We start from the raw sequence: 15,455 nt of genomic DNA on the forward strand, positions 1-15,455 counted from the left end.
TTGCAAAGGAAAGAAAAGGAAATCACTTCTTATGAAGCTGTTTACTTCATTGTTTTCCCTGCCTCTAGAAATGAAATTATTCAAAAAGGAACATCATATCCATGGGTAACCATTAGCACAGTGCAGAGGAATCACTGTCACTGCCTGATGCCTTGAGTGTGCTTGTACTTCTGCAAAACACTCAAAGCACTCAGGGATGCCTCATGCCTGGTGCTACAGCTTGAAGAAAACAAGTAAATAAAGCCCTTCATGTCTATGAATGTTGACTGCTAGCTGTCTGCAACAGATACACACTCATGCAACCATTATCTTCCCTTTCGTCCTATTTGTCCAATTCTTTTATCCATCCATTTATATTTAAATAGTTGTCTTTAAATAGAAAACTGATTTGTATATTTGACTTGACCAACGTTGCCTAACTGTCCAGACTTAAAATACAGACTGACCTCAAGAAAAAACAAACAACCAAAAAACCCTCTTGCTAACTTATTTCATGTAATGCAAATAAATAAATAAATAAACAAACAAACAAATAAATAAATAAATAAATAAAACATAGTTTCAGACTTATGGTGTTGGTTTTAGATTTGCAGAACTGTGCTTTCAGAAAACTCCCTTCCCCTTCCGGAACATTTTACTAGCCATTTAGAAACATGTGGGAGCACAATCCCTAATATCTTTTTTATCTCCTAAAACTGCAGCAAGTTGCCATGTGTAGATACAATTCGTGCTTAGGAGTATAGCAGGAGAAGGGTACAAGCAGCTCTGTTTGCTGCACATTTCTCCAGATGCCCGACAGTTCGTATAGATGCGCACTGCAATTATTTTCAGGGTAGCTTTTCTCAAATTATTTTTTGCTCTATTTTATGAAGGAATAATTGTCTGTCCAAGTAAGCATTTGTAGAAGGAAAAAATAAAAATAAAAATCCAAACATTGGCCAATTATTTTTGAAGATATATAACACAGATTACAGTGCTTTCATAGAGTCTTATAAAATGTTATGTTTTCCTACTTCTTTGTCTTACTTGCTGAAGTCTTTTCCCCAAAGGATCATTTCTGGAGTTAATGCAGACTATTGAAACAAAATCTGACTTTTGAAACCAGTTGAACAGACTTAGTAACTAACCTTTATAGTTTTGAAAGAGTTTTACAATGAAAATACATACTATTCTAAGGATATTCCAAACAAGAATAGAAGTAGTGTGGATCTTTACAGATACATTCTATTTCCCTCCTTAAACAGGTAATAACAAACAAACAAGTAAATAAATAAATGAAAATCCTTGTAATAAAACAAATGGAATCATATACTTAATCGAATTATCGATGTAAGTAATTCAAGCAAGTCCAAAAAATGGCAAATGAGTGAGAGTCTCTGGAACTGCCAATTTCAGCAGGTATCCCCACAAGTTACAATCAGCTCATTAACTTTTGCTTACATGGTGTGACAGATTCTGCGTAATTACACATGCAAAGACTACTGGAACTTCATCATCAGTTCAAGAGCTGTCATAGCGAATGCCTAACTCAACATATCAAACAGCAGCTGTTGTGTGATGTGCTTATAAAATGTAGGGCTTCAGCTTTGTGCAAACAGACCAACCCTTCCATACACTGTCACTTTTCTTCTCATTGAATTAGTTACAATGATTAGAAGTCTTTTTTTTTTTGTTTTTTTTTTTTTTTTTTTTTTTTTTTTTTTCAAGAACTAAGAAACTTACATAGCTTAAAGTTGGCTTTATAAAAAGTGATTTCTTATGCTTAAAAGATCTGTGACATGTAACTTTTCAATTTCAGAATAAGTACTTCACTGGAGCCACAACTAAAAGCTGTGAAGCAAAACCAAGATTTTTATTTTATTCAAGGTAACTGTCAAATACTAAGAAGCATAAGTTTTATTCTTCCATTTTATGTATTTAATAATACTGACATGATTCGTATGGGTTTTTCACATCAGGTTCAACTGTGGAGCTAAAGTCAAAAGACATACTTGAATCAAACAGGCTTTGTTCTAAGTAAAAATCCACAACCTAAATTCTGTCGACTGAGAAGACAAAAATATATCTATGAACTGGAGATAATACTTTTTGAGTGAGGCTTTTGTTCTGTCACTTGAAGTTAAAAACTGGGTAAAAAAACACATATATTAAACTACTAAAAAGAAGATGAGTTTAATTTGCCACTTCCACTGCAGTGCAAATAATAAACATAGTTTTACCAAATTTGAAAACATGAAATTCCCTTTTCCTTACAATCCTTTGATAAAGCATTATGTAAAGTACTTTGTGCCTTCATGCCAGGCAAGTGCCTTTGTGCCTCTCCATCCTTAACTGGAAACACAGAAATGCCCAGGTAAGCACTGAAAGAAGACTAATACATTGGATACAGTTGATGGAAAACCCTAAAAAGTAATGGCAAAGATGCTGCAACTGCTTTAGATTTTATCAGAGGTATAGCTCCTCATTTCACTTCTACTTGGATTCATTTGTCATTCACTTATGAAAAGCTTGATCATTATTTACCTTTGCCCTGTAGTAGCTCAAGACATAAGATCAACGTTTAGTTGCAAGTCAATATGATTATGCCCTTTTCTTTACTATAAAGATGAAAAAAAAGGTTAAAAGAAGTCATTTTTAAATTTTACTGTAATGCTGTCACAAGCTGACTTCTGTGATCTGTGTCTCATAGATAAGCCTTAAGGTGAGTGAAGGACCGATTTTAGTGACATAATCCAAAGCTTATTAAGTAAAAATAGAAGTTTCTTGACGTCTTGATTTTTCAGCTGATTTCAGTTGTTTTTTTTCTGAATGACCTATTTGCATTAATTAATTAATAAGATATTATCTGGAAGTATGTAACAAATTTACTGTCAATTAGTCTAATTGAAACAACTTGATTAGTATCCTGTGTGACATGGAATTACAAAGAAATATCTCCACTTAGCAAGAAAAGCCACCTCATTAAAAACATGAAATTTATAAATAAAATATAGTGCCAGTAGAAGACGAACAAATTTCATGCATATATAATTAGCTGATGGTATTTAATACCAAGTTGTTAATTAGATCTTTACTGCCATTGAAGATAGCTTCTAAGAGGATACACTTAAAGCCTTGATATCATAGCCAACTCCACTGAAATTTCAAGGTTACAAATATAAGTCTCTTGTGTGACTCCTCTTTCCTTAGAAGAAAGGCAGAAGTGAACTACTGAACAAGATCAGTAGTTGTGAAAATGGCATTACAAAGAGTATTACCAGTGACAACCATGTAAAAAGACAAAATGAAGCCAGCAGGACGTACATAGATGTTGAAGGCATATGTGAAAGAATATCACATAAAGCATGCATTATTTAATTTCATATTTCTTTAAAGTGTTAATAAAGTACAAAACATTACTGTTTTACAAGTGGTAAAATCACCCAGTTTTACAGAGTTCATCAGCAATGTTTGAAAATTGTACATGGTTACTGATATTTTGACTGTCCCTTTTTGTACATGAAATACTTCTATGGGAAATTCCCAACTTGCTCTCTGAAGCTTTGCCATCAAGGCTGGGTTGGGATACAAGGAAGAGAAACAAAATACTGTTGTGTCAGACCATTAGGACAGTAATGGCACAAAGATGGAAATCCATAAATGGTCAGCTAGCAAGTTGGTGACTGGGAAAAAGGGAATCTGACAATGTAGAACTGAGAATAAGGAGATTAAGATATGTAGGCTTTGCAGAGACACTATTTGGTAACTATCTGAGGCAGAGTCCAGGAGTTTAGAGAAAAATATAATGCGATCAAAAATTTGTACTGAGAAATACCATTTTGATAAGAATTAGCTGCCCAGAGCATTACTACTGAAAAGCACATAAAAGATAAAAAGACATCATGCCAGCTTAGATAAGAACAGAGGCAGGGTTTTGAATGATATCAATAGAAGATCAATTGTAGAAGTTGGCTAAGTAACAAAGGATGAAGAAATAGTAGTATTATATCTGATTGAATGACTGGAAAAAAAAAAATAAAAAAAAAATCTATTCCTGGCAATTAACAAGCAGTTAATAAATAGCTGCTATTTAAAAAAAGGTTAAGTGCAGGTAACCTAATGTTGAAGGGAAATCCTACAAATTCAGCACATCTGCTTTGGAAGATATTGCTTCAAAAATGCATAATACAACTTTACAGGGACGCTATTCAATCCCATAGCAGAAATTCTCAAGTCAAACGGAATGGACTGTATCCAAAAAGCACCAAAAGCAGAGGGATGCTTCACAGCTAGCATTTATAAATTTTTAATATATGCACGACCCTCTTGGGATCTCTGATATCCAAGATTATCACCTAACTTTTATGCAAACCATCAAGCACTGAGATAGGCATTTCAATATATGAATACTATTAATAGGAAAAGGCATGGATGTGCAATACCCACTGCAGTCAATAGAAGACATCCAGATGATGGTTCCTGATGGAAAACAAATCCCAGAGCCTTCAAGCTGTCTCTGAGAAAGGCTGAATGAATGCATTCAGCAAAAGATGTGGACTACCCTTATTCTTCTACTAAACATGATTATCATCAAAAAGGCTGTGTATAGCCAATAATCAGAAAAGATTAGCTAGGATTGTAAGAGAGCAGCAGAGTGATAAAAGCAGCTTCCAAAAGCTTGAATCTCTAAGGAAGTCTTATCATTATAGGTTGAAAAATAACACTACATAGAGGACAGTTATCAGACAGCACTGTTGCCTGCATTAAGTAAAGACCATACAGCACCAACAAAGCCATATCACAAACTGGATCAAAAGTTCTCTGAGTCCCAGTCCACCAGAAAGAAGAATGAATTCAGCCAAAGGAATCTCAGCAGCAGAGACTTTTAGACTATGTTACTGTCCATCAAGATGACCCCAATTATGCTCTGACTCATTTCCTCAGAACCCCTTAAGTACAGACAGAATTTCCCATGTAAGACGTCCAAGTGAAAGGTTTTTAGCTCCTACTAAAACCTTGCACATGTAGGGGAATGCCTGAAAGAACACAAAAGTTACAGTAAACACAGAAACAAATGGCATTCAGGAAGCCATGAGTGAAATCTGATGAAAGATCTAATCTTACACACATGTCAGTGACGAATGTATATAATAGCCTAAGATGGGGCACAAACCTCATTCCCCATTAAGGATCAACAATTTCACAGCACAGCTAGAACACATACCAGATAATCTGTGTAAGTCACCTGTAAAGGGACATGAATAACAAGGTAATAAAGTCCAATAATAAAAATAATGTTTCCACAGTAGTAAAGAGGAAGGTCAGCTTTAAAGAAAGGTAGCATCTCATGAGGCAGTAAAAGGAGATGGGAAATTCAATCTGAATAAAGAGAACACTCATAAGAAAAATATTTCAGTTTTGTGTATTTAATGACAGCTTTATCTACAGTGAGATATTGCCAAATATAACAAAAAAAGTCTTTGGACATACTAAAGAAATTGTTCTCCCAGAAGCAGCATTTGTCCACTCTTCCCAGAACTGCCCTAACACCAGTGTAAGATCTGCCTGGGCTGCAGGTGGATCCTAAGTACGCTGTGTTATTTCTTTAGGACACTCTTTCTGGTTCCAATCTGTATCAGATGCTCTAAACAGTACAGAAGTGTGATTTGAGGTGGAAATGATCTTTATCGTGAAGATTTCTCATTTCTGTTCATCTTCTCGGAGGTCTGCAAGCATGGGCTGTCTACCACAGGAGAAAGAGAAAATTCAGTGTACAGGTATATATGACAGCTTCTACTGCCTGTCTAAAGACAAGATGAGGGGCAGACTTCATATAGGAACAAACACCTGCCCCAGATCTTCACAGTTCTTCTCCTCTTGAGTAAGACATACTTTCCTTTGACTTCTAATGAATATTTATAGGAACTTCACAGGAAGGCTGCTGACAGAAGCACCATACTTAGTGCTCAGCATTTCCTGCGATAAGATTGAGACTCATAAATGCCAAGCTAAATGACTGGAGGTATTCTGAATGGCACAACACTTGTAGTAGTTATTAATCACTACTAGGAAATGTTTTAGGCCTTGGGAGGGGAAGCTTTGGAACTATGTTTGTGTCTGCATATCAAAGCCCAAAGAGACAAATAGAAAAAACATAACGCAGAGTATCAAAGGCCTTCCTTGTCCTCATGCCTTTAATCCTTATTCAGATGTTTCTGCTTGGAAGGAGTTGTTTGATACATGCTTTTTTCCCCCACTAAACTCAGAAGAAAAAAGGAAGCATTTATTTACCTGTGAGTGTGCAATTGGGGGGATAAAAATTGAGAACTGAAGAGAATTTAAGCAAGTCCTATTGGATAGTATGACTGATGGTCTTTACAGCAGTTGCATCCAAAAAGTGGGCAAACCATGAAGTCAGCTCTGGCTTGGGCTCATGGGGCCAAGAAGAATCTGCTGTGTGGGGCTTATATAATATGCCAAGAAAACCTGAATCAAATACCAAACTGGATTGGACTAAATCCAACACCAGCCAAACACAAAATATCACACTCTGAAGCAACATCCTAGAGGAGAGTTTTCTGCCGAATAGTGAGTAAAACCCAGGCTGTGCTGCCTGGTGCTTGTTTGGAGTGAGAACCAGCTGCTTGACACTTGTTATGATGAAGGAAAAAAAAATGCTTATTTAAATTCTGTCATCCAGCAAATTCTGTTCTTGTTGCTTTCCCATGCTAATACACATAAGCATTAGTATAGTTTCACACACTGCAGTGTTGGAAGGACAGAAAACTGTAAGAGATTTTTTACTAAAAAGACTTTCCATTAAAAAGACATTCTGCTGCTTTGGTCCTCAAAGTAGCACTTCACATAAATGATTGTTCCTGGCAGTCCTGCTGAACTAACTGGAAGGGAACTATGAGATAGTGTAAAGTGTCAGGGAGCATGCCCGTTATATGGGTGGTGTGTGCATAAGTTTGCCTTACCTGAGAGTCTTCGCTGAAAGCATATTTGGCTGCAATGCTACTTATATAAATCTGCCTGAAAGGAAAACTTTCCACTTAACATCCAACAACTTCTGGTTTCCATAAGACAAAAAAAAAAAGCAATACCTGGTATTATCTAAGACAAGAATGCGTGTGCTGACATTACCTTGCCCATGGAAAGCTATTCTTATTTAAAAGAATAAACCTATCAAACAAGAAAAAAGAAAGAAAGAAAAAAAAGCCTTATCAGTGATACAGTAATTCTCACACGACTTACAAGACTGAAGGTAGTACTCTGTAACTTGTTGGCATTTCTTGTGCCAAGTTCTAGAGCACAAGGAATGCCAACACTGCACTGCCTTGCCTGTGCAACAAATGAAACACGGGTGCAGGAGAGTTTCTCTTTTAAAGCTGTGCAGAACAAGGTACAGATGATGCAGACCAAGTTAGCACTGCTTTTCAAAGGAATTCATCTGGGACACCTGTGTGCCAAAATGAAGTCATCTTGGACTGCCTTTTGAGGGAGCATGCTAAATACTAAAGAACCATTATTTCCTTTATTTTATGAACCCAAAGCTTTACATTCACTACCTAGAGCAGGCGTGATAAGCTCTGCCTTGAAAATGAAGTCATTTTCACAGACCTTGCTTTCCTAAAAGTAATCTTTGATCTTAAAATAGGACCTGTTCTCTTTGTTCCTAACTACAAAACTTACTTGCCTTCAGTAAAAAAGCACTTTTAGTATGCCCACTTCAAGCAGTCCCAATCACTTTGTACAACTGACCTTTCCACCAATTTTTGTGTCATATGCAGATGACGTTTTCTTCTATATAAAGGAATAGATTAGAAAACAAGGATAAAGAAGTTGAAAATTTCATTGCTAAAATATTATTTTTTCCCCACTTTCTTTTATTTTAAATACATTTTGGAATGTTTTTGCAGCTAGATGATAGAAAAGGGTTATTTCCTATGAAAACTAGGCTTCCAGTTTTTCTGTGAATAGCTCCATGGGCACAACTGTATATTTGGCATGAGCTGCCAGAGCAGCTTATACTTTCACTTACACTTGAAAATGCACAGGATGAAATTCTTCAACAGGAGGCCAAATTTATTTGTTTGCCTCATCAGATGTAGGTGATAAACAATGAAGAGAAATAGAATAAGTTGTATGATGGGTAACAGAGGGCGAAGGGAAGCAAAAGAAGAATTTAAGATTAAAAATCAGTTTTGCAGTAGCTACAAAATGACCTACATATGTGTGCAGACATATATAACGGATATAGCAACACCAGAGTCCTTGCAGAAATAACTCCAGATACATGTCTGGAAGGGAAGAGATTAACTAGAGGGACAATTTCTACATCATTGAGGAAAAAAAATCATCTGCAACAGACATCTTCTGATTGAACTCTTGAAAGTAATGTATTTCCATGGAAATTTCCATTCTTCATTTAAACCAGATAACAAACTGAAGTTTCAAAAAAACATTGGAGTCAACAGGCTGATGTGTACTAAGAATACAGGAAATGACTAGCTCATTAATTGGAGGCACTGTGTACATTTCCATATATAGTTCATGACATGCTGCTAATCTCAGTAACAGAAGTGCTGTTGCAGACCAAAACAGCTAAGAGGTTGGCAATTATGGAATCACAGAATTGCAAGGGTTGGAAAGGACCTCAAGAGGTCAAGTCCAACCCCCCTGCTAAAGCAGTACCCTACAATAGGTCACACAGGTAGGTGTCCAGATGGGTCTTGAATATCTCCAGAGAAGGAGACTCCACAACCTCTCTGGGCAGCCTGTTCCAGTGCTCTGTCACCCTTACCATAAAGAAGTTCTTCCACATTTTATGGAGCTTCCTATGTTCAAGTTTTAGGCCATTGCTCCTTGTCCTATTGCTATGCACAACTGAGAAGAGACTGGTCTCATCCATTTGCCTCCCAACTCTCCTCAGATATTTATAAACATTTATCATTAAGTCTCTTTAAATGCAGAGAACATAGGCTGAGAAAAGCAGGAGACGACTCGTGGAAAAAACTGCGAAACAGCTTTAGGATTCACTTTGGTGATGAAGATAAGTGACAGAACAAACACAGATACAGTTCAATACAAACCAAATTTTGCTAAGGACTGTTGTTAATCTCATTGCTCTTACTAAAAGGAAAACAAAATAAAATATCGATAACTGAATGAATTTAAAAGGCACAATCAAATATTGCCACCACGATCATTAAAACATTTTGATATCTAGAGTATGAAGAACCCTATGAAATTACAGTACCAGAAAACCCTTCAATAAAATAGAAAGCAGACAGGATCAAGTACAATTATACTTTGCATCCAGATTAAGAGAGTCCTTTAGAAGAAGTATCATCACAGTAAGTTGCAAAGCAAAACAAAAGCAAACAACACAACACGTTCTAATTTTTTCATAGAATCACAGAATGGCTTGGGTTGGAAAGGACCNAGTTGCAAAGCAAAACAAAAGCAAACAACACAACACGTTCTAATTTTTTCATAGAATCACAGAATGGCTTGGGTTGGAAAGGACCCCAAGGATCATAAAGTTCCAACCCCCCTACTACAGGCAGAGCCACCAACATTCTTTTTTTATTTTTTCCTATTAATTTTTCTATATACTGAATACACAACTAAAAAAGAGGTTAAAACAGACAAATAAGAAAACCCTTCTCTTGCTCTATAGAAATAACCACATTTTCCATCAGCTCTCTCAAGTCTCAAGCCCAATCTCTAAAATATAACACCAAATTTGTGACTCGAATATTCCTGAACTTGATGGTCCAAGAGTTTGAGGTCACTTCAGACTTCTTTTTTAACATCTATCTCTACTTCAAAAGAAATGTTCAGAATCTTAGGTCCAAAGCATAGCAGTGGAGCTTCTTGTCCTGAGTTTTTATAAGCCTACTGTTAATACCACCATTACATTCCTCAGTGCTGTGCTTTATAAGCTGGTCCATGGACCATTCTCACCTGTAAGTTTTTTTTTCACTGCATGTTGTTTTGCAGTCTGTTCACATGAAAATGTTTAAGTGCCCAAACATCTCCTTCAAAAGATAACAGCAGTCCACAAATAGAAAAAATGACTGCTATTTGATATAATGCAGGAGTAATTCAGTATTATGAGAGCTTTTTTTTAACTCTCAACTGCAAAAAGGCAGCAATTTATTTCCTTCCTGTTAGGAAATATTCTATTTTCATGAACTAACACACTTATGCAACCTGACAGCAGTTGTGAAAAGCATGTGTCCCTCATTCATTCACTACTGGTACTATCACAGTAGTACAAAACCACATAGAAGCGTTATGTAGCACCACTTTGCCAAAGAGAAACCATCTTATATTTATTCTAATGTTGTACTGCCCTGGTTTTCTAACTTGTATATGTTATTTCAACTATAAAAATGCACATTTTTAAGAACTTTTCATGCATATATACATTGGAGTGAGATACATAAAAGTGCTACAGTGTGAGTTTCAATATTTAATGCCTTAAGACTGTCTTCAACAGCAAGCCTCAAATATTTCTGAGATCTCTTGCAGCTGTTCACAAAGATGTAGATGACTGTTTTGCTAAATGACTGTCAAATACTTACTGTTAAGATACTGCACAACGTTTATTATCCACTCATCTGTTAACTTCCCAGCTCTTGTCATCTTTGTACATTTCAGCTGACTTGCAAGATCCCTTGATTCAATCCAACAAATAGTGTCCTCTCTGTAGCTATAATCTACTGTCAAAACTGAAGATCCTTTTAAAGGAGTTCGAGCAGACACTTTGCTTCCATTAAGATGTAATACTTCTATTGTTTCAGAGTTTGCAATCAGAAGAAGAGGAGGTCTATCTGCAGGCTCTGGAAACAAATCAGACAAAATATAAAGTGTTATCTATCTTATGAGCTTGAATGAAATTTTTACATGTTCTTACCTGCACGTTTTAAGAGATAAATAGGTTTTGTTTTTATTTTCATAACTATCATACATTTCAAATTACTACCATATTTTATCTTGCTGTTCTAATAATTCACATCATTAAAGAAAATTAATTACCCTAGCCCCACAGCTTCTGTTTAATTCTGTGCAGCATTATTGCAACATTTTTCATGCCTAAGTCATAAAAAGAAATGCATTTATGCAAATTATTTGTATCCAGATTACTGACATTTCTAATAGAACGAAGGCCATAAAAACCTGAGTAAATGTGGAATGGTAAGGTACATTTGTAACTGAACCTTTAAAAAGAGACAAAAACTGCATAAATGCTTCTACAAAGCAAAGCAAAAGAGCAACAACAACAACAAAATCAAACAATAACAAAAAGCAGTGAAGCCTGGCTACATCATGTGTATGTTAGGTTTAAAACAGTGCAATGTAAGAAAGAAAGCCTTAAGCAGTGGAAAATCCTAACAGCAGAAGGGAACAGAGAATAAGTAGTTTCCATTGGGTAAAGAGTCAGGTGACAAAAAAACAAATGAACCAGAATGACGAAGAAACAACTCCTCATTCACTTGAATCACTCTGACTGGAAATCTGCCTGGTAATGAATGAAAATACTCAGAAAAATGTATGAATACTGAAGGAAACCTAAATATGTATTTTATATTTAAAATATTCACTTAAGGCAATGCTAAAAGTTCGTGATTTGAAAAGTTGTTCAAGTTAATAATTTCTTGTTACCTTAGAGAGAAACAATTAGTACTGAGTGCAAATAAATTTTGCATTATGATGAGTGCTATCGGATGTGAAAGCATCTGGTTTTACTTTAGGTGTATTTTTCATTCTTTTATTGGATAGAAAATCCAGGGCTGGTTTGAAATTATGCCTTTGGCTTAGTCATATTAATCTCAGTACGGTGAGAAGTTTGTTATATGTGGTTTCACTAATGAAATTAATTGTCTTTTTTTTTTTTTCTTTTTTTTTTCCCTAGATCTAGAGCACTATGTTCCATTGGTATACAGTACCAGTCTATGTAGAACCATCATGGGGATTCTATATCAAAACCACATGCCTGCAGGTTGGCTCTATTCTTTGTTCTTTTTAAAGGGAAGCACTCCTTCATTAGAGGCTTTGACTTGTGATGTTCCAAATCAAGCTTGCAGTAGGTTTTAATGGAATAACAGTGATGTTTAATTTTGCAATGAAGTATGTTCACATGATTAATAACATCAAGTTGAAAAAAATCTGGAAGTTATATTAATCAAAAGAAAACAAAAGAACAAAAGAGAATCCCTAAAACATAGAAACTCACACTGCCATTGCCAAGCATGTAGAAAAAATATCTGAGCTGCCAAGTCTCACCCCAAGAGTTCTCAGCCCAAAGCAATCTGCTTATATTCAGAAAAATAAATCTACGTTAAAATTAGTATTTTCGATCAACGTTCTACTTCACACAGTTTTAAGAATTTTACTAAGCAATTCCAGGTACAGAAATCGAGGGGAAAAAAATGCATAACTAAAAGGATTTGAGAAATTATGCTTCATCAGCAGGTCTGATTGAGGAGAAAAGGGACTTTATTGAACACATTGCTCAGTGGTTTCACAGAAATCCACATAAATACATTTTGAATTCTGTTCTTTGATACTACGGGCTTTTATTTAGACATCTCTTTGCTAAAATTTTGTTTATTTTATCGCCTAGGACTATTCTTTTCTATGAGGGATCAGCATGCATTCTTTCTATTATAGATTTCATTGTTTCTTTCCTGTTGTTTTTCATTCTACAATGAATACGAACATCGCAGCATCTTTTCTCTCCTCAGTAAATCTCACGATGACATCTGCAAAACCACTCTTATGTAACTTACTTTTCTAACTTACTGACAGTTCTCACTTGTCTTACATTCACCATCACTATTTACATCCATGCATGATTCTGAAAACTTGAAAATTTCCAAAGATTTGAGGTTTGCAAAGCAGCTTCTTCTACACTATTGTAAGACGCAGCTGAAGCTCCATAGCCATCCTTTTATTCTCCTCAGAAAACAGGGCAATGGGGTTTTTAGTGAGAAACTTTATTTGCCTTTTCCCAAATAGATCCATTTTTAGTCAACACTGTTGATCGTGTATGTCAGTCTTTGCCCCTACTGCATCCTTTCTTCTGAACTGCTAACCATCAGAAGAAGACAAACAGGCTTAAGAGATTTTGTCTCCCTCATTCTGAGAGTTTCTGCGCTGATATAAAAGGTGTATTTGTGTCTGTATCTTGCTACGTTTTTCACACGTAACAGCAATCTGCTGCTCCCTTCCCACAAAACACCATAATTCATCTCTAATCCAGCATCCCTTACTATCATTTTTGCTTTTGTACTTTGTATAAAGATATAATAACTGTCTGCAATCTTTAAAGCCTTCAAGAAGAAGCAGATAGTAAGCATTGCTTGTAGTTAAGGAGCCAGTTGAGCTGTTTAGTTGTAGAACCACATCCTTTCCTGCACTGTTTTAAGCTTACCCATTGGAAATTGTAAGAAGGATCACCGAACTCCAGAGAAAGGTTGTATTTCAGTATTAATGTCTAAGAAATAAGAGATCTGAAAAAGAATTAGCACCGAAACTCTTGAGCAACAGTTATAAATCAAACACTGCTTCAATACTCAGACACTGCTTAGCAGCCATGACTAAATGTTAAAACACACATGTACTCTTACAGAAGTTATCCGAAAGTCAGGTTGCTAAGGTGAAAATTCTGTTTTTCTAGCAGTCCATAGATGAAATAATTGAATGGGTAGAACTGGTTAATCGTGCTTTGTCACTCTAGGGTGGGCGACCTGCCTATTTCAGTGCTGCTCAGATAAAGATCAATTTTATGAAAAAAAGATTTCTTCTCTTCCTCTTCACAAAAACTCAAAACTCTGCCTCAAAACAGAATGCACAAAGCCTAGAAGGTTAGTGGACAGATATGTAGCACTGAGCTGGTAGCAGCTTTTCAAATAACTGGACTTCATGTCTGCTTTTCTTTCCAGAGTTTTCTTTTTTCTTTTATTCCTTATTTCTACTTCTCCTTTTTTCTCCCCATTTTATAGGAAAGCTAAGAAGTGAATAGCTCTCTAATCCAGGGAAGTTTTGTGATTCATCCCTCTAGACTAAAGTGAAAGCATCTTCCTTTGAATTATGTTTAAGATAGAGTAGCAGAAAAGATGAAAGCCTTATGTTCTCTCCCCCTTCCTGATCTTGTCTAAAATACAGATCAATAGTGATGTCATAACAAATCAGAAACAAAGCCTTTTTGCTCTGCCACCAACAGCCCTAATTCTGTGGAGGGATATCTTCAGAAATGCCGGTGCTGGTGGACTGGTTTGTTGTTTGTTTGTTTTTCATTACTATTATATGCAAAGGATCAAAATCATATATCAGTGTTTACAAGCAAATAAGAACCCTTTCTCTGAGGTCTACGTTGAAAATTCGAAGAGCTTTGCTCTTAGTAAAGTGCATGCATTGTATGAAAGCGTGACAAACACTCAGAAGTGCCAAATAAAATGTAGTCACAATTTATTTTGAAATTAATTTTCTGTACTTATGCAATGAATCCCAAAATGGATTACATCAATTTGAAAACCTCTAAGCATCAATTGATGAGGTTCTATGGGAAAACTATGTTGTGAGATACCTTTAGGAGCAATGAATATCAGAAATAGTTTATAAACTTAATCCCTATCTCTTTCTGCTTTATCTACAAAATAAGTGTATCTTATAACACGGTGTTTCTCTGCAGATGGTCTATGAACATATGAAATATATCAAGAATTTTTGCAAGAAAAACAGTTGTTTTTTTCCCCTCAGCTACAGTTTTCCAATTCTGTCCTTTTGTTTCCTTAAAAATTCTTTTCATACAGTGCAGGCCTTGCAGTACAGACATACAAACTTGGCAAACAAAGAACTTCTAAAACTCCATTCAGCAGAGCTACATTTTCTTTCATTTTCACCTCAAAAGTCATTAAGTGCTTCTTTATTCATAAAAGAAAATGTGGTTAAAAAGTCTTGGAAAAAAACCACCATGGTGTGCCTCTAGCTGTTTTGATACCTATTTTAACAACCTTCCCAAAGGTACTGTGCAGCTAAAAGTTTCAAGATCCAAAGTTATTTAAATGAGCTAAGGAAGAAAATGCAGAATTTAATGAGGGATAAACCTCCCTGCCTTCACAGCCAAGCGTTCAGCTGCCTGAAGGGCAGAAAAACAGCAGCTCCTGCAAACTGCTTTGCTTAATTGAACCATCCCACATGCTAAAAGGTGCTCATTTAGGGTGGGCTCTGAGGGTGTAAAGGAGATGCAATCCTCACCCACAGTACTGCATCTAGGTCTGGTGCCCCCAGCATCTGGAGCTGTTGGAGAGGGCCAAAAAGAGGACATGAAGATGCTCAGAGGGCTGGAGGACCTCTCCTATGAAGGCAGGCTGAGGCAGCTGGGGTGTTCAGTCTGGAGAAGAGAAGGCTCCAGAGAGACCTCACTGTGGCCTTCCAGTACTTAAAGAGAGCTTATAAAC

General features: G+C 36.1%; 1 protein-coding gene across 8 annotated transcripts in view; it reads right to left on the reverse strand.

Annotated features, from left to right (window-relative positions):
- Positions 1–15,455, reverse strand: part of LRP1B (LDL receptor related protein 1B) — a 547,576-nt gene that overhangs the window by 225,240 nt on the left and 306,881 nt on the right. For all 8 annotated transcript variants that reach the window (XM_015869154.2, XM_015869156.2, XM_015869155.2 and 5 more), the window contains one exon: positions 10,575–10,832. In XM_015869154.2, the coding sequence (XP_015724640.1) occupies positions 10,575–10,832 (258 nt within the window). The remainder of the gene's footprint in view (positions 1–10,574; positions 10,833–15,455) is intronic.

This window comes from Coturnix japonica, chromosome 7, assembly GCF_001577835.2.
Source record: "Coturnix japonica isolate 7356 chromosome 7, Coturnix japonica 2.1, whole genome shotgun sequence".
In the NCBI taxonomy this organism is placed as follows: domain Eukaryota; kingdom Metazoa; phylum Chordata; class Aves; order Galliformes; family Phasianidae; genus Coturnix; species Coturnix japonica.